This window comes from Porites lutea, chromosome 2 (assembly GCF_958299795.1).
Source record: "Porites lutea chromosome 2, jaPorLute2.1, whole genome shotgun sequence".
Classification (NCBI taxonomy): Eukaryota; Metazoa; Cnidaria; class Anthozoa; order Scleractinia; family Poritidae; genus Porites; species Porites lutea.
The window spans coordinates 23830567-23854337 of NC_133202.1; the positions used below are offsets into that span (position 1 = coordinate 23830567).

Below are 23771 nucleotides of genomic sequence, written 5' to 3' on the forward strand. Positions count from 1 at the left end.
TGGAGAGGGAGGGGGAGGGAAAACAATAGAAATGTGGAGAAGGGAGGAAAGCAATAAAAATGAGGAGAAGGAGGAGCAGGAGGGATAGGTAAGTAAAACATTGTTTTCCGTTCTAAAAAGAGCTAGTTTGCCTTCGCCCTCATTAATATGTAAGATTTGCGCGCCAAGAAAAACTGCAACATATCACAAACTCCGAGGAGGGGTTCCATCCAACCTCCCCCATCCCCCTGTACCACGATGGGGGTATGAAATTGCTTGCATGTCCGAGAGTTAACCAATGACAACGCTTCTCATTTTCTAATTAACCAATCGAAAACGAAGACATTTATCGACCTTAACGTGACTAGAAAACCTTAACCACCTGATAGTAGCATACGACTTTATTTTAACGAGATTCCTGCCAGTTTATTCATGAGATAAAGACAAAAGGCTATGACGTCATCGGCGTTAATGTATTCCACATACCGCAAATTAAAGAGATTCCACCGCAAAAAGGCTAATTTCATCCCTCCCATACTACTACTACTACTACTACTACTACTACTACCACTACCACTACCACTACCACTACCACTACCACTACCACTACCACTACCACTACCACTACCACTACCACTACCACTACCACTACCACTACCACTACCACTACCACTAGCACTACCACTACTACTACTACTACTAATAATAATAATTTAATAATTTCTAGAGCGCTATTTACATTCACTGATCAAATTCAAATTTGTAAAACTAATTACATGTGCATGAATATTAGCAATGTATATTAATAATAATAATATAGAATATTTACAATAATGATTATAAACTTAATTAGTAATACTAATGAAGTGAATGTCAAACAGGTTACGTTGTTAAAGCTGCACGAAATAAATAAGTTTTATTTAGCTTACATTTAAAAATAGCTAATGATTGAATATCACGTAATTCAGCCGGCAAACTATTCCATAAATATGGGGCAGCAGCAGAGAAAGATCTGTCACCTAACGTGTCAAGCATTTTCCCTTTAGGAGGGTCTAGCAACAAACTTTGATTTGATCTAAGATTATATATAGACCTTAGCTTAATGTTAATTAGTTCTGTGATATACTTAGGCGCCAATCCATGAATAGCTTTAAACGTTAAAATTAAGATCTTAAAATGGACACGATGTTGTACTGGTAACCAGTGAAGTTGATAAAGCGCGGGAGAAATATGCGAGTACTTACTTAAGCTCAGTACAAGTCTAGCCTACTACTGTTACCAAGCTGAACATTAATTCTTTCCTCGAGAGCAACCTCATTACATTTTTACTAGGATAAAATGGTTTAATATAAGAAGTAATTATTGATCACCAATACGAATGATCTTTTATCAAATTCTCTCAACTAATTCTTTAAGGAAAGATATGAAGATCAGTCTGGAGAATTTGTATGTGGATAAGCGGATTAAACGGAAAGGTCATGCCATTTTACGAGATTATCAATATTTGTTACAATGTACCCTATCATTTGCCATTTAAAGACGTTTCTTTCATCATTTGTAGTTTAAAGCTCGTAGATGACAAAATAAGCAAAGTTACTGACAAAATTGAGATCCTGCCCCTTTAATAATGTTTTGTCGCTCCTCTAATCCCAAAAAAGTAGTCGTCAGATGTTTTATCCTTACTTTGAAAATATTTTAGCAAATTAAGGAAAACGAAAGTGGTAAGTCCGATAAAACCAATATGATACAAAAATGTGGCGAATCGCCTTTCTAAACTTTTCGTATCTTAATGCGTAAATTAAGGGATTCAATAATGAACTCAACAGTCCCGAAACCCTAACCCAGTCTGCGGCAGTTGCCAGAGACGAAGATCTCTTATATTTGTAAAATACATTTTCCATAACAAAACATGGTGTCCAACAGAGGGCAAAAACACCAACAAACAGGAACACTGAAAAAGCGATGTGCCTTTCACGCGCACGAATGTTTTCGGAAAGATTCTCACTGCCTAACAATCTTTGACTCTCTGAAATAGAAAAATCGAGATCTTGCCGAATCCATCTCCGCACCAAGAAAAATATCCGTGAGTATATAAGAAACATGAGGGCCATGACTGGAAATCCGATTGCGTCGGTGATTATGAGCCTGTATTCTACCTGGTTGCATTTATTCAGAAAAGAAAGCAGTGCCACGCACAGGGAAATCAGCCATATGTAGACAATGACCAGTCTTAAGTGTGAGTGAATCAGGTATTCGTGGCTTTTAAGTGGCGCTTCGACCATGATGTATCGCTCAAATGCAAGTGTTAGTATAGTCAAGGCTGATGCTACCATGGACGTATACAGCGAAGTGTAGGCCACATAGTACAAATCATATGATTCATAAAAGTGAGATAAACCCAGCAACAGCTCGCTTGGAATACCTACGATTAGGTCACATACCGCCAGATTCAAGATGAGGTAGTTTGGAATAGTCCTCAGCTCACTGAACGGGTCCTTTACGATTGCGATCACAACCAAAGAGTTTCCAAAGACGGTGAGGAAAGACAACAAAAAGGCTATGGCTGCTACGCCGACAGGAACCTCTTTAACAAGAACACAGTCCCATGGAATACCGGTCGAGTTCTCTGTAGATGCTTCTTGGTTTTCCATGTAACCTGCGTAGAAATGTGTCAGGTAAATAATTCCGCTGACTGGTCTACTTACAAAAACCTTAAACACCAAGTGAGAAAGTTAATAAGAGCAGCGGAGAGCGAATTTGTCGAGGATCAGATTCAAAATAATCCACGAAATACAAATTGTATTTGGAAGGCAATTCGCCTTTGTCTCCCTAAAATATCTGTTACCCCAAAAGTAGATAGCAAAGATGGCAAGACCGTGGCGGATGATTTTAACAACTTTTCTGCATCAGTCGGAAAATCTACAAATTCTAAAATTGAATCTTTGGCTGAAGAGCACAGCTTCGTTCTTCATGAAAACGCTTTTACCCCTAGAGGTTTTCCTACTAGTTAGCAATTTACATTTAATTATGCTAATTGTAAACAACTCGCGGACGTCATAAACGCAATGCCTTCTAATACGGCTCCTGGGATTGACAAGGTGCCGACTCGAGTCCTTAAGGACAGCCTGTTGATCACACTCCCTTTAATCAGTTAATCATCAATGCTTCTCTTTTAGCTTCAACATTCCCAGAGGTCTGGAAAACTGCCGAAATTACACCTATTCCCAAACAAGGCAACCACGAACTTCCTAACAATAACAGACCGATTTCCCCGCTACCTGCATTGTCAAAGGTTTGCGAGAGAGTGGCTTATAAACAGTTTGTCACCTATTTGACAACCAAGGAAAGGCTTACCACAAAACAAAGCGGCAACAAAAAATGGTTCTCTACTGAGACATCCTTAATTCATACAACTGATGCATTTTTCAAAGGAATTGATGATAAGAAATTGACTGTCTACGTGCTTTTAGATATGGGTAAAGCCCTCGACATCGTTGACCACCAAATATTGTTACGTAAAATACAAAGCGTCTGCACCTCAACCAGCGCGCTAAAATGGTTTAACAGCTACCTTACAAATAGATATCAAGTTGTACGAATTCATAGTTCCGTTTCTGATCCTATTCCAGTTGAATATGGCGTTCCACAAGGTAGTATTCTAGGCCCCCTAGTATTTAAGATATGTGACCCTCCACAGGATTTTAATGGTTAAGGTGAAAGCACGCGCACGACACGCTTTCACTTTAAAAAAAGAATTTATTTTAACACGCTTTAGCACGCTTGCAATCTTGCCTCATTAGCAATTTCTTTTGTTTCAGAGGTCAAGCCTGTGACAATTAAGCGAGAGCAAGTCGAACAAAAGAGTGTGTTAAAGTTTTCAAACAAAAGCTCTGTGCGAAAGAGCACAACACGCTTTCAGTGTGCGCAAAAGCACGCAAGGCGTGTTATCTATAAGCTAAACAAAATTTCTTCTACAATAAGGGACCGTAAATGATTATGAACGGCACCCTTTTTTGGTAACTATCGAGAAAGAAAAAGTTCTACCTCAGCGATCGCAGCGATAGTATCTGATTGAAAAAAAATTGTCGCTTGAAAAGTATAAACAGTGAAAGGTGGCACCTACTGGATTTATGGGTAGAACTTTATTAGCATTGCAAAATCAAAGTTATTTCCAGAAATGTTTACTGACGAAGCTGTGCAAAGGTTATCTTAACTTTCCTTAATTTAAAAAACAATTGCAATTTTCTCAGAAACAGTGATCTTTCAGACTTAAGTCACTTTCTCGCCAGTCGCAGCAATCGCAGCTATCAAAATAGAAATCAAAGTGCCAGGATCGCTAAATTGTTTTTTTTTTTTTTTAGCGATTGCAAGGATCGTAGTGATCAAATGAAAACCAGCCCGCTTTTCCAGAAGTACCAAAATTCCTTGGCGATCTTGGCGTGATTTTGGATCCGAACTTAACATTTGATAACCATATAATGAACTCAGCGTTGGGAATGTATCGCACGTCTAGCGCAAATGAACCGGGTCAAACATTGCTTAGAGAAAAATACGTTTTTAACCGTAATACACGCCTTAGTCTTCAGCAAAATGTACTACTGTTCGAATGTTTGGGCAAATACCAAAAATAAGAATGTTAGAATATTGCAGGCCGTTCAAAACTTTGCTTGCCGAATCGTCAGCGGTGCGAAAAAATATGATCATGTAATACCCCTTTTAAAAAGCCTGTCTTAATTTGGCTGCTTGTTAAGGACCAACTGTACTATCGCTTAGCTATTATGGCCTTCAAATGCATGACCGGTCAAGCCCCTGAATATCTTACATCCCAATTTATTACCCGTGAGCAAGTTAGCGAACGAACAACTCGGAGTGGCCAAAAGCTAAACATCCCTCTTTTCAGAACTGCCTCCGGACAGAGAACCTTTTATTACAGGACTGTTAAACTTTGGAACAATTTGGAATCTTTTCTTAAGTTAAGCCCATCTGCTGAAATTTTTAAACGCTCCTTAAGGGGCCAGCTTTTAGATAATTTTGTAAATACCTCTTAGTTAAGTTTAAAACATTGTAATAAGTAATTAGCAGGGAAGGATAAAGGGGACAGAGAAGGCATCACCCATACACACCCTATTCCATAGGTAATTCGTCTCGAGTTATTTTTAGAATCGGGATACAGTTACCTCGCGCGCTGCGTGGATGTTTCGTGGAGGTTTGGCATGACTAAACGCCGTGCAAAACATGTCGGGCGAAAGGCAATGAAAGCGTAAAGAGATCGAGAACATTTGTGAATATTGAAGCGAAATGAGTCGGCGCTCACCTGGGAAAGGAAATCGCTGGACTCTTTGACAACCCGTGAAATCAGTTTAACTCGAAGTTGTCGTAACCTCAGTGCTTTAATAAAATGAGAAATTTCGCCAGTCTACTGAAACCGGTCGTTTGTACAATAAAGCAAGTAGGACGCCAAGTGTTATTCCTGTTGAATAATAAAAGACGAATAAAAGGATAAATATCAAACCAGAAACTGCTCTCTTCGAACTGTAAATTATAAATGATCCTAAAAGAATATTCAGTGTGTTAAGGATTTCCCTGCTGGACTGTTAGCTTTATATAAGAGAGGAAGGGCGATTCTTTTTTAATTTCCGTTTCGCTGACACAGCTTTAGCGGAAATCTCTCTTTAGTCGTTTTGGTCGACAAAACGAATAACAATATCGCTCTCCGCGTCTCCCGCCATTTTTTCAGCGTCAATTCGTGAAAGACGCGTGGCTCTGAGCGTGGGTCATCCACGCGGAACACATTCGCGCTATGTGATTGACTGTTGTCTAATCCCCCTCGGGATCTGTGGTCTTAAAAATAACTCGAGACAAATTACCTATGGAATTGGGTGTGTATGGGGGATGCCTTCTCTGTCCCCTCTATCCTCTCTTAGTAATTAGCTAACATTGTAGTTAGTATTAGATTAAGTGTTGTAATTAGTTTTTATAAATAATGTAATATAATTATTGTTCCTGAAAAGCCCCTTTGGGGAGGTAACAATAAAGTATGTATGTATGTATGTAAATATATCAAGATCAAATAAAATCTTACACTTGGCGAATGAATTTAAGAAATGGGTTGGAAATATGTGGTGAAGTGAAACAGTTAATTTCTTCGTTCTTTAAAATTCACCAGAACGCTTTAGCTTGCGCGGATTCTTTTACAATATAGGTCATGTGATAATACACTAGAGAAGTGTTTCACTCAAATTTCCTCTTATTCACGTGCATATGAACGCATAATTTATTTAAAACGGGTTAAATTCCCCATTGGTAAACTGACAAAAGCTGTGAAACGATTTTCTTGCTGAAAATAGTCATAGTCAAGCTTTGAGCCAAGGTTGCAGATAAGCTGCTATCTTTTTTTATGACATTTATATTGTTCAATTCACCCGACTAAGGCGCGTCCATTCACTAGCAGTTTTATTAACCTCTAGAGGCATCTCCTACTGATTTAAACCTCCGCTGTTTATAAATACTCTCGTCCCACGTAAGGGAATCCAAGACAGTCTTGGGTTCTGGATTCCTCACCGTGGATTCAAGATTCTTGGATTCCGGATTCCAATCGTTAGTTAGGTTCTGCATTCCTTAAGCTGTATTCCAGATTCGAAAATCCAGGATTCCGGATTCCACAAATCAAATTTTCTGGATTCCAGATTCCACAACCAAAAATTTCCCGATTCAGGAATCCGGACTCCCTTACATGGGACGAAATAGTAATATAAATACGGCATTTAACATGGCGCCTAACAAAGCTAAAACATGTACCAGCATGTAGACTAAAAATGTTACATATATACAACGGCCAAAATCCTTCCCAAATTCCCTGTCTATGTTCACCCTATACCTGATAGTGGTGCTATTCTCACGTAGAAGACTGTAAGAACGGGGATTTCAGCGCGAATTCTGTAACGGAGCGATTTCCACGCCGATTTCTAAACGTTTAGACCCAAGCCAAATTTAGAAGGATTTGTATGGAGTCATCAAAGCATAACTGGGCTAATATCTCAGAGACAATTTGCCCTACAATGCTAATTTTTGGCAAGTAGGCGTCGTGCTGTTCTATCAGAATATTTTGACAAATCCCATAATTTCACAAATTTAATTTTTAGGACGTCATGACTTTAGAACTCTATATGCGGATAGCGTTTTGTGTCGGCACGGAAAGCTATCCGGTGCAGTGTCAACATGGCTGAGACATCTGAGTCATCTGAGGTCACGAGAGTAATTCTTCGGCGAACGGAAAGCTTCCTTCGAGGGTCACATCAAATTGAGCTTTCAAAGTAACAGTAAAAACTTGAATACCAGAAATCACACAGAACTGAAAATTGACGTGAGTTTTGACAAAAATCATCTGCATTGACTTTAGATTGACTTGATTTTTCGATCCGGTTCAAATTTTATTTCGTTGGCGTGAACGTGCAAATTGACCGGCTGGAGCTTCTTAAGCGGTGTCTTTTTTTGGTATTGTCTTATTCCTTTCAGCCTCCATTTATTAAATGCCAGCGTCTGTTCATGAAATATTTCGAAAGTGTGTAATTTTTTCTTAACTAGGGCACCTGAATAAGTTACAACGATCGTGTCTGTTACCAGCATGGCGACCTTTTAGAGCGCACATGGAAACAAAATATGCCAGGCCCTGATGAATTTCGATTGCGGGGTGCTGAAGTTCTCACCAAAACTCCATCCAACTCCTGCATTTAAAATAATTTAACGAATTTACGCCATCAGCCGTCTGTCCAATCTCATTGCCTCTCCAAGATATGATTAGTGGATCATTTACCGGTATGATAATGATCGTATTTTTCTCGCGTCATCCAGTGTTGCCTCCCAGGTCTTTATTTGCATTGCAGAACCGAGTCCAATACTAATCAACAATGGCGGTATTAGAACAAAAAAAAAATAAACAAGAAAACTTCATTACCTGGATAGTCCATTACTGAGGCCTTTATAATCAATGCTACTCGGCGACGCAACTCTAGACCTTGGAGTTAACCTCAACGATATCGAGTGAAATAGAAATTCGATCTTTCCAAGAAATGCCCTGTACTACAGGCCACAGGATTAAAGTTTTCCTGACAGATTGGTCACAGTATTAATAAAGTAGATGAGAAAGTAACTCAGCCATCATTTACAGTTTTCTGCAATCAGCAAACGCGCGAAACATTTTACGGAAGTGCCAACGAATTGTGTTACAGCAAATGGGTTTTCCGATCCCAGAATCCTACGGGGAGCAGAGGAAGTGTCACACCAGGTAGTCACTTGAAGGGCCCTAGACGAGGGGGCCCTTCCTCGATCCTGAGACTGGGACCGAGTTATACGATCGCCGAAGATTTTTCCGAATGGCTCTTCGTATGTGAGGGGTACGTGAACAATTAAATCATGAGCTCTTTTGATACACAGTATGTGTGCAGAGGCTACAATTATCTCCTCCCTCGAGTTGAATTAAGGTGAGTTTTAAAACGTTGCTTGGTCGTTTGCAGTTCTACTGAATTCGTAGAAAATTCGATTCATAGTAATTGCTGATCAAGCTTTGCAAATTAATTGACAATGGGCCCTGTGATCTATGTTCAGGTCACATAGATGAAAGGTACCTTCAGTTTCAACGTTTTTTCTTTTGTTTAAAAAGACATGAAGCTGTTGTTGCAGGATAAGAGATTGTTAAGAGAATTCCTATTCAGAGGTCACAAGGCCCATACAATGGATTATAATACTTAATTATTATTATTTTTAAGCTTATTGTTATTTATTTTTGCCAGTGTTGACCGGGACCCCTCTTCTTTGACAACATTACCTGTTATTCCAATCTTATGCCATTTCACTATACTAAGTGACTACCAAGAGAATGTGCAAATTCTGTATTGCAATGTACAATTCCAGTTTGAAATGGACTATTGCATAATTGATATCAGCACGCCTTTGGTTAAGGAAGTGAGCAAAGATCAATGAAATTCTCTAGGGGGTATGTTGTAATAGTTTTGGAAATCCTTGAGGAATAGTCTTAAACATTGGAGTTATTCAGGGTAAACAAAGAATTCATGGAATTTTATTAGGAAAAAAAGTACTGTTTGATAAGTTCCTCAGGGGCAAATTCATATCTTAAGGAAGTCTCCCGGGTGAATGCAGTTTAATAGAATTCCTCAGCAGCCGGGGGGGGGGGGGGGGACTCCCATATGAAACAGACGGGGATGCTCGTCAGAAATTTTGAATTTAAACACTAAAGGAGACCATCTGGGCATGGCTCAAGCTTTTTGTGACCCCTAAAGGAGACCAATCTGGGCATGGCATAAGCAAATTTTGACCCCTAAAGGGGACCGCTTAAAAAGACACAAATACGACATGCAATGAGTTTTAATGATATCAAGACATAACAAAACAAAGTTAAAAAGAAAATTGACTTCTATTTCTCTTCACGTAATTCTATGTTTCTTCGCAGAACCCTAAACCAGACCTTGGCGGCTTAAAATATTGGCGCTTTGCACGGAACACCCTAAGCGAGACCAAGATCCAAAATTTACACCTCTAAGCGAGACGACGAGCATCCCCGTCTGTTTCATATGGGAGTCCCCCCCCCCCCCGGGCTCAGGAGTAAGAAGGAAGTTTATTATATGTTGTCAACCAGGAAGAGGGTGGGGATATTAAATGTGATAGCCCAATTTTTTTCTGCCATTGAAGGAGGATAAAGCACACACAATGACCGCACACAACAGATGCAAGGACTGGACAAAGCAAACATGATGTGATTTTATTTAGTTGGATAGTAAACCTTTTATTCAATGGTTTACATTGTAAAAGTATAATGGACATGGGTGTTTTGCTCATTGCTCGCCTATACATGATGAAACCATCCAACACATGATTGATAGAATTCACATACAAAAGTTATTCAAAATAACTAAGAATCATGAATCACCAGTGCCACTAACAAAAGGAGGGATACAACAATCTGTTAGTATGCCAAGTTGTGCTGGTTTCTTTTTGCACTACCTTGTATTAATTTTGTTTTTTCTGGCTTGACTGTTCATTAGCCACAGGCATGTCACTCATTGTTTGTGATAAATAAACAATTTTTTTCCTCTGAAAGGATTCATCAAAGAGAGGAGATTCTCCTAAGGCTTAAAATTAAAGTCCAATTTCTTCCTTAGATCCTTGGAAGTTATAAAAATTGGCAATTTTCCATCTCTAAGTTTTTTTTTCGTAACAGCTGAGAAAAAAAGTTCTGTCTCTGCTGTTTATTGAACTGATCAAACCAGAGAAAGAAGCTTTCAATGTATGTCAAGTTTTAGATTTACACAATATTTCTAGTACAGCCACAATAACCTAATCAATACTTTGTTACAGGTGTAATTATTATTTTATATTAATGTAATACGGTTTCCTGAAAAAATTGCTTCATCTACCGTAAAAAGGGTAAAGGTTTTTGGTCACAACAGGAAGACTTGTTTTGATATCACATGAGTTTAAGTGTTTGTGTTTTTCTGGTTGCATTCAAAGCACAACCATTTTGTTGTTGGATGGAATGCAGATTCAGGGATATTAGCAAAATCTGGATGGTACCACTCGCGGCATCCACAACACTTGACATAAGCAGCGTTGTTGTTTGGCAATCGGCATGTGCAGTAAATAGGTACATTTTTGCCTACCACAGGATGAACAAGCTCAACTGTATCATCAGTTGGTGGGAACTCGGTCATCCTTGAAGACTCCAGGCAATCAACAAGGTGCGGGCGCATGGCTCTCTGGTCATATATCTCTTGGTGGTGCGGTCACCACCATGGCATAGAGTGGTGGCAAAGGCTATAGCAAAGAGTGCACAGTCAGTGTAGCCCTTCTGCTTTTGCACTTTCTGATTCCTAATTTTAACTATGGTTGCCTTTGTAAACAGGCTGATCTGGATTTGTTGTTTATTAAAGTGTGAAATATTAAAGCAATGAAGTTTTTGACAATATTCTTCTAACTGGGTTGTCCATCGTCACCACCTGCATCTTTGAAGTTAATTTATTTTGTAAAAGTAATCCCATTTGCAAAAGCACAGACAAGACCCCTTGCAAAACCTAAAAAATCATGACCCCCCTATTAATTGTTGAAAAAAATTAGCCCCCCTCTAGCCAATCTAAAACAGCCTTGACCCCCCCCCCCCTTCTTTTTTCCCTCCCCCCCCCCCTACATAAATAATGACCAGTCCCTTAACTGAAAAAAAGTGAAAATAACCTTGGAAGTATTCCTTCTTTCTTTATCTGCTGCATGTCTGTCAATGCCCTAATGGTAATCATATACTCGTTTTCCTGTTATGATGAATGGAATTCCATCATATTTGATCCTTGATTGGGAGGTTATAGACTGAGGATCTTCAAAAAACACCTTCTTCCCCTTCATTTGCTCATTTTGTGGAACAAAGCAAGGCCTAATCTTAATATAACATAGTACATATATATAAACTTTACAGTTCATTTTTTTCTGTAAGTTTATGTTTCTGCTCTGAACTGACCCTGGTATAGATTTTATCAGTGTCCTGTAGCCATTTTCAGCAGGCAGGAGGCATGAAGAGTGAAGGCAACTTTCCTCATCCCTTTGAATTTTATATGGCTGCACGACATTTTTTTGGCCCAGGGCACCTACAATCACAACCTCTTTTGTCAAGATATTTCTGTTTCTTATTCGAACCTTTCTTCCATTTTTTTGTCTGTTATTTGGATATTAAGTTTATTGTTCATTTAATGCATTATTCAATTAACATTGTTGTTATTATCATCATTATTATTCTGTTAGTTTGTTTTGTATTTAAAAACCTATTATGGTATTGTCAGGAATTTTTTTTGTTTGTTCCCCCCTCCCCCCCCCCCCCCCCCCCCAAAAAAAAGGGTTCTTCTGTGCCACATGCAATATTCTGCATCCGGATATTCCATTTTGGTGTACACAAACCAATAATTAGTAAAGTCACAGAATACACTGACTGTACATTTAAGCTTACCTTTGCCCAAACCGATGTTGTAGTACATAACAAAACTTGTTGTCGTATCCAACTCATGCTCGTGGGGCACCTTTTCAGCTGATTTTACATCTGGTACGAACAAAAAACTTCCAGGTCTGTTTTCCGAAGACATGTCTAAGGCAGGGACTAGTCAGAAATTACAGGAGCAGATCCAGGATTTTTTTTTAGGAAGGAGTGCACCCATCTCTTGCTCTACTTCAACACCAATAAACCACATAGTTTTTTTTTTTTTTTTTGCAGAATACCAGTTGTATTAGAAAACCGCAGGTCATCTCGGGGGGCGGGGGGGAAGGAAAACCCCCTGCACCCTCCCCCTAGATCCGCCCCTGAATTAGCAGGGGGGATGGGGGGTGGAAACAGAGGGAGGGTCACAACTTTTTGAGACTGCAGAAAAGGGAGGAGTCATGAAAAATGGGCCGTTAAAAGGGGGAGGGTCATGCAAATATGTGTCCCTGATCATGTAGAGGTTCACCCACAGAAGAAAAAAGAAGTTCTTTATTTTGTAAAAAAACTTGGGAGAAATAGGAGAGTCGAGTGATCAGCTGTCAGAATCAGAGTGGGACCCTTAATGCTGTCATCTAAAGTCTATGTATATGGCACTACAAAGAACAGATTAGAAATATATTTTGAGCTTTCATAATACCTACTGACTCACCCTAATGTATTGCAAGCCCTAGATTTTATAATTTATACAAGAGGGGGAGGGTCATGATATTTTAGGCCAAGGTCAAGGGGAGGGTTAGCAAATTTCACTCCCATTGCAGGGATAGGTCACCTCATTTCCGAACCTAAATTTAAAATTTCCACCCACCCTCCCCCCCCCCCCCCTGCTAATTTCTGACAAGTCCCTAAACAGCTACTGCAGTATGCCTACTCTTGTTTGGATTTTATTTTTCCCGCTCTTTCGGACACGTTTGGTTAATGTTTCACAGAGTATAGGACCGGCCGTCCAATCCCGAAGAGGTACTTGTCGTCTATCCCTTGTAGGGATAGGTCAGGGAACCCTAGTCTGCTTAGAGATAAGGAAGACAAAAATAATTTCCATTTTTGGCTTTGAGGGGGTATATTCGTTTATTTCAGCAGCACCTTGTCATAAGTCTCAAATCCACCTGTTTTAATATTTGTGAAGAAAAATAATTTGTCACCCCAAGTAGTTTTTCGCCTTTTTCCGTTTAATATGTCTAATATCAGTGGCGGGAGCCAGTAATATTTTTCGAAGTACGAATAGGTCAATGTTAAGTATATTTTAGATGAAAAAAAACAAGAAACAAAATAAATCACATCGCATCTTTTTGAATACGCCCGCGAGTATTCATTCTGACTCCTTTACACGCCATTTTTTGGCCATTGCGATGCGGTGATCGATGCAGAAACGAAGATTTACTCGGCGACTATACTCGGCGATCGTATAACTCGGTCCCAGTCTCAGGATCGAGGAAGGGCCCTCTCGTCTATCCCTTCAAGTGACTACCGTCACACCATGGGGTTACATAGGAATGGAATTCCTAGATGACATAAATTATTATTGTATACTCCTGGCATTCATTTTGACGATCGTATTTAAAAAATGTCCTGATTTTTCCACTTCTGTTCAACAAGTCGTTCAGACATGTTTTATCCAAGACTTGATAGAGGTGCATCATGTTACATCAATGATTAATATTTATTTACCACTGGTGATTTTACGCTTCCTTTCTCTGTTTTGAGAACATTTTAAACGTTTGTCAAAAGAGAATACACCCTGATTGTGTGTCTGTCTCACCTGAAGATTAGTTTTCAACTCTGAAAATTGCAGAACACTGCTCGTTTCCTAGTATTACAGACTGATTGTAGAACGCACGAAACTTGAAACTGTATAGAAACTTACCTTTGAGACCCATGTCTTTAAAAGCGAGCAGTCTAAGTAATGTAGTGCCCTCTCGTTGGTGTAACTCACACTATGTATTTGGTATGTTTAACTGTTGCAGTAGCTATACATCAGAAATGCCACTTCCGCTTTTTCAGGGAATTGTCACGCGAGGTCAAGTTATATCCGGAAACTCGTAGGAAATGTTTAGTGACACTGCTAAAATTAATACTCTAAAACTAATAATGTGGTTTTCATCCTAAGAAATGCAAATGACTTATATTCTTCAATAGGAAATGCCTTTTTTTTGTTATTTGCTTATTCAGATTCAAGATCTTTCTCAAGATACCGTAAAATTTAGCCGAAAATCCCAGGGCTTATATTTTTTGTATTTTTTAGGGGCTTATTTTTGGCCAGGCTTATCTACGGAGGGATATTTTCGTTTCAAAATCGATTGGATGTATATTGTGAAGTTCAGTAATAATAATCCAGATGGCCAAAACTTCCATATTTTGGCCATTCTTATTCTGAAGTATCCACCTTATTCTGAGCTATCCAAACAGATACTTTGCTATGAATAAGCTTTACACGGCAGTCGCGGTAGTGGTACTGTAATTAAACAGACATTGTTTGCTCCTTGCACTAAATTCTTACAAAAAGAACGTGAAAAACAACTAACCTCTATGTAGGCTTTGATCCATATTTTGGAGTAACCATTCTCATCTTAGCCTTCTTTGTATACTTAGTCTTTCAACACAACAAGGTCGTAAAGAGTCGGAGCGATTTGCCGAAAAATAATTTTATTCGGTTCCAGTCTCCGAGCGGATACCTGATTTTGGAGTATCCATTCTAGTCACGACCCTCTTCAAATGTATGTTGTGTCACGTGCAGTCACGGAACAGATTGTCACGCAGAGTCGCCGGCTGGCAGAGTTCAGTGTTCCAAAGTAGCTAAAATTGACCCAGTTTCACCTTTTTACCCCACTCTTTGGATGAAAAAAGCATGAACTTTGCAATGGGAAAATCCACAAGAAGGACGAAAAACGAGCCTTTAGGCTGTAAATATCTACTTTTGTGCGTTTCGAAATTGGAAGTGTTTACACAATTACCGCCGGCCTACAATGAAAATTCCTGAACTTCGATGGTGTCTTACACAGATTTCCTTTAATAACACAAGCCAATTCCCAGGTACATTTTAAATGAATGTCTAAATGTGTGATTTACAGGCGCGGATCCACACCGGTTTCCACCGTTTTACAGAAATCGGTCACATTTTTCATACTAAATATATTTTTAATAATATAAAACACTCGGCCAAGTTGAAATCCTGTCTGAATGACTCGGAAACCCTGGAAAGGGGATTTTAAGAAGTCAAAATCCACTGAAACGTCCTGAGGGAACCCGCCCCCGGAACCGGCAAGAAGCTTGCGCCTTCGGCGCTCGTTTAGGAAATCGGTCAGTATTTATCCTAGATCCGCGCCTGAATTAGATAGCATGAAGAGAATTTGGAGTAAATATTGCTGTCGAAAATGAGTAACGAACTTAAGTTTTTGTCATCCTGAAAACCTATCCCTCATTTTTTTAATTATTTCAGTACGACGAACTTCGCTATTGTCCTGAAAGTATCTTTTAGTGGAAGAAGAAGAATTTTTCTGTTCATTGACAGTGTCCAAATTTCTCTATGCGGGTTCGTTTGCGAACGCGAAGAAAGTTGATGTTAGCGAATTTCAGGTTAAAAATTAGGGCAGTCTGAGACTCCGACATCGAAAACCGATCTTCTAATTTTTCTCACAGATAAAAGGCTTTTGGCAGGAACAATATTCATTAGGTTTCTTATCTACCTAACAGCTATCTATGAACAAAAAATGAAAGAAATTGATTTCTCAACTCTTGCCACGAATTTTAGATTTTGGTCGATTTTTCCCGACCGTCGCCCTTAAGTTGAATTTATTTTCCTTTTAGTTAGTGTAATCATTAATGTCGTTTAGTGTATCAGTAGTCTCTTGTCATAACTGTTGTCATTTATTATTAGTAATACCATTAGTTTATTAGTAGTCTCTAGTCACTATTGTCAATTTTAGTTTCTTGAGTTCTCTTGTTAGTTTTAGTTGTATTTAGTTGTATTATTTACTGTAAACATGACACGCTAGCTTAGCCACCCGCGGGCATGTTATATTTGTACTTTTACCTCAAAACACAATATTTTTTTTTTACACAATTATTTTTCTTTTTATCTACCGGCAATCAGTTTATTGCAGCTCATCGTATTATTTAGAAAATCCGGACCTTAGTATCCTTTGCAGGCACTGCTTACGTCTCATACTTTCAACAGCTGGTGTACAAGTAGCTCATGGCGCGCGAACAGGTTCCCTTTTGGCCAAGAGCAATAATGCTATAATGGCTCTTGTTATGGTGTGGCGACGAGACAGCTGGCGCACTGGAGCCCTGTCGCGAAGCTCTGCCCACCCCTGTTGTTTTTTTTTTGGTGGGGGGGGGGTGGGTGGGGATCCATTGGTGACCTTATTATTTGCTCGCCATTTTAAATGGATGAACAGTCCCAGAGTTTGTATGGAGGCCCTGTGTAAAGGAAGGAAATATTTTTATATTTATGTAAATATTTTTTTGATGGCAATGTTATGGAGCGCTATGAGCATGATAGTAATTTATTGACGATTACAAATTCGTTGGTAAAATTGAACTGTATGCTTTCCAAAAAAATAACTAATTAAAGTACTTATGTGAGATATTTTCATACGTGACTGATATAGGTGACCAGTTAATTAAGAAAAAAGACTTTGCTTTATGAAGTTGGGTTGTTGATTCCTATATACTTGATAGATTTTTTTACACATGGTGAGAGCTCTTCACAAATTCTGATAAACATATCATTTAAAAGAAAAGAATAAAACTAAATAAAATAGAGAACCACATACACAATATGTATGCCGGTTTGAAATCGATTACACAGTTCTGATATCGTATGCATGCAAATCTAGAATCATTGGTCATGGGCGGTAAGCCTTTTTAAGATTAGTTTGATTATAGCGTGTCGTTCATGCTTCAGCTGTATGCTTCCTATGAATTAATTTCCTCTCTTCCCCGTTCACATAGAAAAAAATACTAACAAAACCAAAAACTTTGAATTAATAACGAAATATAATAAATCAATATCTGACACATTTTATTCGAGCAGTAATAAATGCATTTAGTCAGTTATTCGAGCGAATACGCGAAAAGAATAATTTAAAAAAAGAAAACATTAATTTCCATGCCAGGTGATAAGCGGAGTCGTGCGTGGGAAATACGTTACCCGTGTGTGTTTGTTAATTATGACGTACGTCTACCACAAAGGCCATAGTCTTTACGTCCTCGATACTAAATTTATCATTTTTAAAGGACCTCTTTACCTGAATATTGCCGGTCTATTATCAAGATACAGCGAACATTTCTTCAGATCAGAGTATCGATAGCTGATGAAACGATTGATCAGCATCGCCTACAATTCAAGGGCGATGTCGAAACAAGATGGTACGCGGATTTTTCACTTTAGCTACAATCTAGCTCTCGAAGCGGAAGAAAATAATTACCCTCATAAGGTTGGAGAAGATGCAATGCTTTTGGCGAAAAATAGCTCCATTTTCCGGCGCCAGCGAATGTTACGTACATTTAATCAAAAAGATGGAAATAACCCCGAGAAGGACGTCCACGCGAATAGAAGTATTCTATACTTGACTGACAATAAAAGCCTGACAGAACCCAAAAAACGGAGCCAGTTTATTTTTTATGGAGGCGCAGTTCAAGAATACGTGCAGGGAAAAGAAACCGATGATCATGAACAGGCCTCTGTGGAAGAAACAAGGAAAAGAGTTTACGGAATGGGAGCAAGTCGACGAAAACTTGGCTTGGGTGAAGTAACAAACGTTTCTATCATGGGTCACAAACTCAGGAAAAAGGCTGTTTGCGATATTACGGACAATTCACATTACCAAAGGCAGTTTCTACGCGTTCTAAACAAACGTTTCTAGGTCAACTTCCTCTATTTGTTTGACCGATTAAGTTATAAGTAGGCTTGGTTTAGCATCATGCTTAATCTCGTTGTTGCTGTTGATCCATTCATTAACTCATCTTGCAGTTATCATTGATAAAAGTTCACATTCAAAGAAGGAAAACTGTATATTTTTCGAATCTTTAGTGCAGTTCAAAAGAAAGCCAAACGATTTTAGTGAGTTAGTCAGTGTTGTAGACTTATTTTTATTTCTGATTATTTCTTTATTCTTTCATGATTATTTACTCAGGTATATTAGGCTTTTTTCTTTTCTTTTAAAAGCTACGAAAAAACAAGAGCAACAGAAAATATGCAACTTGTCAACTTGTCAAGTTGCTGCAAAACGAGTTGAATAGCGATGTTGTGCGTTTTACTCATCGATTTTCAACTTGTTCTGCAGCAATGTTGCAACGTTTTTGTTGCCCGTTTTACCAACGCTGTAGCTTTTGCTTTAAACGTGAATGTGAAAATCATTTATAAACACAGCTCAGTGAAAATTAAAATATTCAGGCAGGCCGGACTCTTTGGTCGGGGGGAGGGGAACATTTTTGCGTAACCCCCTCCCTCCCAATTTCTTCCACCTCCCGTCCATTGAGTATTTCCTTTCTCCGATCCGTGCCTCACTCCCCCCCGCCCCCACCCCCTCCACCCCCACAATTTCTATAAGAAAAACAAGCATCCTTGATCACAGCCTTAAACGTGTAAAACAACGAACGGGATCGAACCCTTCCTATGTCAGTAGATCACTGAGACTGTAAGGGATCGATTAGAATACTGAGTAGCGGGGAAAAGGCAATGAGAACTGCACCTGGAGGCTGTGACGATAAAAGTCTTCCAACGAGTTAATTATTTCACTTAAAGATTAAAATCGAAAAATTATCATCTGTTTTATCGTCAATAGAGAGCCTCTGCTGGGTTCTCTATGAAAGATCTACTATGATATCGTGGTTTACATCGCTGCTGAGGGCTTTATCTAATATCCAGGAAAAAAGAGAATTAGACTAATTGCACTCGCTAAAAAAAGAAGAAAACTTGCTCGGATAAGTAGTAGGTACTGGACGAGATCAGCAGAATTCTTCATATTATACGAAAGGCAAATCCAATAGTTGTTTATTCATTCAAAATAATTGTCAGCTTGAAAACATGATAACTAAATCGAATGCAGTCACAAGATGAATAAAGTTTGGTTAGTACGCGTCACTTAATCATTTCTCAATTTACTTAGATTTTGCTTTTGTCGGTACAGTTTTACTACCAACGATTATGAGAAGGAGTGACATTTTAAAACAAACTCAACGTCATAAGCTTTCTTTGTAAAAACTGACTCTTGTTTCTGAGCTGTACAAAACTTACGAAAGAAGGTCTGGACGATATACAAAGTGACAATGCAAAAAATTTCGGATTAAAGAATTAGAGTACATTTCAAATATAATAAAACTTATACCAGCATTACAGATACGTTGCATTAAGCAAAGAAGGGGTCGAAACACCCTGCAAGCAGAAGCTTCCTTTTGTTTTCTTCTTGATCGATGCACGAATCGAATAAGATCTCTAATGAGCATGCGCGCGTGTTGGTAGGCTAAAGTTTCGAACCCAGGCCTAATAGCTGTACGCTTGATACGGATGCTCGCACTCGAAAATACGGTTTGACGAGAAAAGTAGTTCAGCCCAGTAGTTCAACCTGCGCTTGAAGCGATTTACTCAGAGCGGAGTCTTTCTCGAGTAGGCCGAGAAAGCAACCTCGTCTCCAGGGCGCTTTTCCCTAGCTTTGGAGGTGGGGCTAGCCTGCGTAGCGGGCGCTTGGAAATAGGTGGTTTTCATGCAATCTCGGGAGACACAAATAACAATGGTGACATGAACAAATGCTGCTGGACAAACCAAGCGAGCTAATGAGCGATCTTTTGTTTACCGTCCACCAGCATGGCGGCGATGACGTAACGTGAAAACCACCTATAGTGGGCGCAAGAAAGAAAATCACACTTGCTCAGTGAAAATGTAGAACCTTCCAGAGAATATTCTACCCAGCAGATGAAAAACAAAATATTGGCACAAGCAGCATTTTGGCGTAAGTTAAAAGTCGTGTAGGCCTTCCGCCCCCTTTTATTTATGGCTCATCCACATCGACGCTTTCGGGTGGAATATCCTTGATAGACGCTTCCACGGCTGACGCGAAGACGGTGAAAGTTGAAAGCATCGCTTTACAGAATATTCTGAATTTAGATCAGACGGCGTATTGTTTACAAATTGAGCTCTGCGAATAAACTGATCCATTTTGTCTACGAATGTAACGCCACTCCTACATAACACTGATGACCTCGTATCGTCCTCAAAAAATTTTTATACCACAGGTTTTATAAACTTTTGAATACTGATCTCTAGATAAGCCGGCCTTGCTGAATATTCGAAGCATATAGCGAAGCATATAGCGACTCTCCTGAGAACTTCCTGAGAACACATCACAGCAGGGCGGATAAAGGTTGGGCGGTGAAACGAGCGCGTCCGAGCAAAAAGGTTTGATGCAGTGGACTGGGACTCTGCTTAGAAATGTCGCTTGTTTTCGGCTTCGGTCAGGGCTTGCGATGTGGTTTGTACATAAGACACTGCCGCTGTCACTGAATTTAGCGGCTTGATTTGTTTTCTTGCACTTCTTCCTTGTTCCTTTGTGCTGGTACGCTGTGTCCGAGAGGCAAATGTTGCTATTTTTGCGGGAGGTTTAGTTGGAGTAGACAAACATCGCTCTATGGGGCTTTTTTGCGGACAAAATTTCGAACGTGAATACATCAATGTTTTGTTAAATTCATTATTGTTATGCGTAATAAAACAAATTGGAAAATGACATAAATCAATTTCGACCGGGGTACATCAAATTCGAATGCTATGCATCGATGTTGTTTAGCATAAATCCCTTTTCCGAATCATTCGAGCGTGACCGTATACAACTAAAAGATGTTCAATAAAACTAAAAGATGAGGAAGCTGAAATAGAAATGACCGGACGTCCGTTAGACGAAGCTCATACGTGGGTGACATTACGTAACTAAAAGATGTTCCATAAAACTAAAAGATGAGGAACCGGAAATAGAAATGACCGGAAGTCACATAAAAGAAGAGGCCCTGGGAACTAACACTTCCAATATGGCGGAAATAAAGACAGATGATTAGGTGAACCACACACGTTTGAAAAGCATTATGCAGGGTACACGTATTTGGTTGCCCAACATCGAAGGATTTTTTACGTCTTTGGGTAGGCTACTGGAAAGTGCAGAAGGGCAAAGGAACACTGCGTCGTACGACTCTGCTGAATTTTTTAGTCGCCGTTTGCGAGAAAACGAAAGAACTCTTGTCACTTTGGCTCTAAGAATAGAAGAAGCCTTCCCAAATGAAGTTGAGGTGATCTCTGATCTAAACGAACTTGTTTTTATTATGAACGAACTTTCAAGGGACTTTGACAGAATTGTCGAGGACTCGGAACGTTCTACGTTTAGTACACCAGCGTCCCTAGACGACCGTCTTTCAGCTGTGGCGAGGAACGGTTTAGTTGGCAGACCAAGGCTACAGATCTTACAGGAACAGCTGCAAACTCTGCACGATGACGCCAGTTTTCGTTGGGCTGATATCGGAAGAATTCTTGGAATCTCCGAGAGAACTTTGCGCCGTCGAAGACATGAATTTGGGTTGCCAGTTGGTGTGGGGGAGGATTTCAGTGATGTTTCCAACGATGACCTTGACGAGCACGTAAGGGAAATTCTTGAAGTGACACCAAGCGCTGGTCAACGCCTGGTTGAAGGGGGCTTGAGGCAGAGAGGCTTACGAATCCAGCGCCATCGTATTCAGGAGTCTATTCGAAGAGTGGATCCGGTTGTTAGCACTTTAAGAGCAGCACAGCAGATAATTCGTAGAGTGTACAGTGTGCCATGCCCCAATTCGTTATGGTAAAGTAAAAGAATACATTACCTCTTTTATAACGAGTCTCTGTTTCACGGGGTCTCCTTGTTTAACAGGCCCCCTTTAACAATATACCCACCCCTCTTTTCAAAACAGTCAGGCACTTTATTATTTCTCTAAGGGCAACACCCGCCGGAGAGGAGGACTCCCATTTAAAAAAGGAGGGGGGTTCTCTTCATACTTTTTAGGGTTTAAAAATGCGGGTTTGGTACCTCTCAGGGTGTTCAGCCTCAAACGGTCCATTGGGAGAGCTTTTGCAGTATCTTTTAGGGTATTGAGCCGAAAAAAAAATGACAGTTAGGAGATAATGTGTTGTTTCAGAATTGTTACCTCTTAGGGGTGAAAAACATTTCAAGCTACGCACACAAATCAGGATCCTGGTACCTCTAAGGGGTTCTTTTAAAAATTTCCGACGAGCACTCCTGTTCTTTTTATATGAGAGTCCTCCCTCCTCTCTCAGCAGCAACACTGGTGTTAAATCCGTGATACAAGAGAGGCGAGGCTGTAATTTTGATGCATGAACATTAATGTCAATTCAAATTCTGATATATCTCATGCTTTGAAATACCTCCCCCAATTCTATTTGGACTCCTCACTAGTCACCCTAACCCAGCTTCCCAGCCCCCATCTTCCCCCGATATTATGCTGAAAATTCCTGACTATCATACCTGTTATTCATGGTCAACAAATGCCTCTTGTTGTTGTCATGATTATTACTATTTTATTTGTTGTTGTTGTTGTTGTTGTTATTATTATTATTATTATTATTATTATTTATCATTACCAATATTACTCATGTAGGCAGATTTTTAAACTTTTTTTACCTATTTTAACCAAACCTACATGTGATAGTGCAGTGTAACAATCTCTGTTGTGTCCAACAGGCACATTGATGGCAATCACAAACTAATCCAGCCATACCGAATTGTCATTCATGGTGGTTTAGATGGTTTTTCAAGAATGATAGTATTCCTACATGCATCAACCAATAACAGGGCTTCAACTGTACTGCAGTATTTCCAGTCAGCTGTTGAGCACTACAATTTACCATCAAGAGTTCGCAGTGATCTTGGGATGGAAAACATAGAAGTTGCTCGCTTCATGCTGCAAGAAAGAGGTTTAAATAGAGGCAGCCACATCACTGGAAAATCCGTTCATAACCAAAGAATAGAGCGACTCTGGTGTGATGTCAACAGGGTTATTGTGAGCCGCTTTTTGAACATTTTCCTCTTCCTTGAGCAGAGTGGAATTTTAGATCCAACAGACGAGGTGCATCTGTTTTGTCTTCATCTTGTCTACATTCCACTGATTAATAATGCAATCAACCAATTTATCGGTCAGTGGAATAATCATCCTGTAAGCACACAATGCAATTTCTCTCCCAATCAGCTCTGGATACAAGGAATGTTAAATTCCAGAAATTCTGGATATCAGGTTGTTACAGATGTGACTGCCAGAGAGGCTGTTAATTTTGACCATTATGGGATCGATGAAGAAGGGCCTGTACCTGATGTGCAGAGTGACTATGCAGTTTCGGTACCTGACACAATTACTACTCTGACACATAACCAGGAATTGTCACTGCAAGAAGCTAGAGATGCAGTCTTCCAAACTGGTGATCATGATGGAATCATAGCCTACCAAGTGGTATTGCAGATTGCTTCTTTTTATTTAAACTGCTGTTCATGATTTATAGTATTGACTTCATGTACATGGAATATGAACTCTAAATACAGTTACTATAAGTTGTTTACTATTAAACTTGAGATCTAGCCTTGATTTGCAGTCACTCAAAGCTGTGGCAACATTGCATGCGTAATGGCTATTGCAGAGAAGTTTATACTCTTATCAATGAGCTCTTGTAAGCTCTTATTGTTACTGTTGAGTTTGTCATGCTGTTAACGAAACAGTCAATTTCCTGAGTAACTTGAAACTT

General features: G+C 39.4%; 2 protein-coding genes across 2 annotated transcripts; one reads left to right on the plus strand and one right to left on the minus strand.

The window, feature by feature from the left end:
* Positions 1-1619: 1619 nt before the first annotated feature.
* Positions 1620-13927, minus strand: LOC140926767 (beta-2 adrenergic receptor-like). Its single transcript, XM_073376466.1, has 2 exons — positions 13869-13927; positions 1620-2635 (listed from the first exon to the last, which is right to left on the minus strand). Exons 1-2 carry the CDS (start codon positions 13879-13881, stop codon positions 1683-1685), a joined length of 966 nt encoding a protein of 321 aa, XP_073232567.1. The 5' UTR covers positions 13882-13927; the 3' UTR covers positions 1620-1682.
* Positions 13928-21004: 7077 nt separating this feature from the next.
* Positions 21005-23534, plus strand: LOC140928069 (uncharacterized). The gene is made up of 2 exons (XM_073377790.1): positions 21005-21822; positions 22720-23534. Exons 1-2 carry the CDS (start codon positions 21080-21082, stop codon positions 23522-23524), a joined length of 1548 nt encoding a protein of 515 aa, XP_073233891.1. The 5' UTR covers positions 21005-21079; the 3' UTR covers positions 23525-23534.
* Positions 23535-23771: the final 237 nt, after the last annotated feature.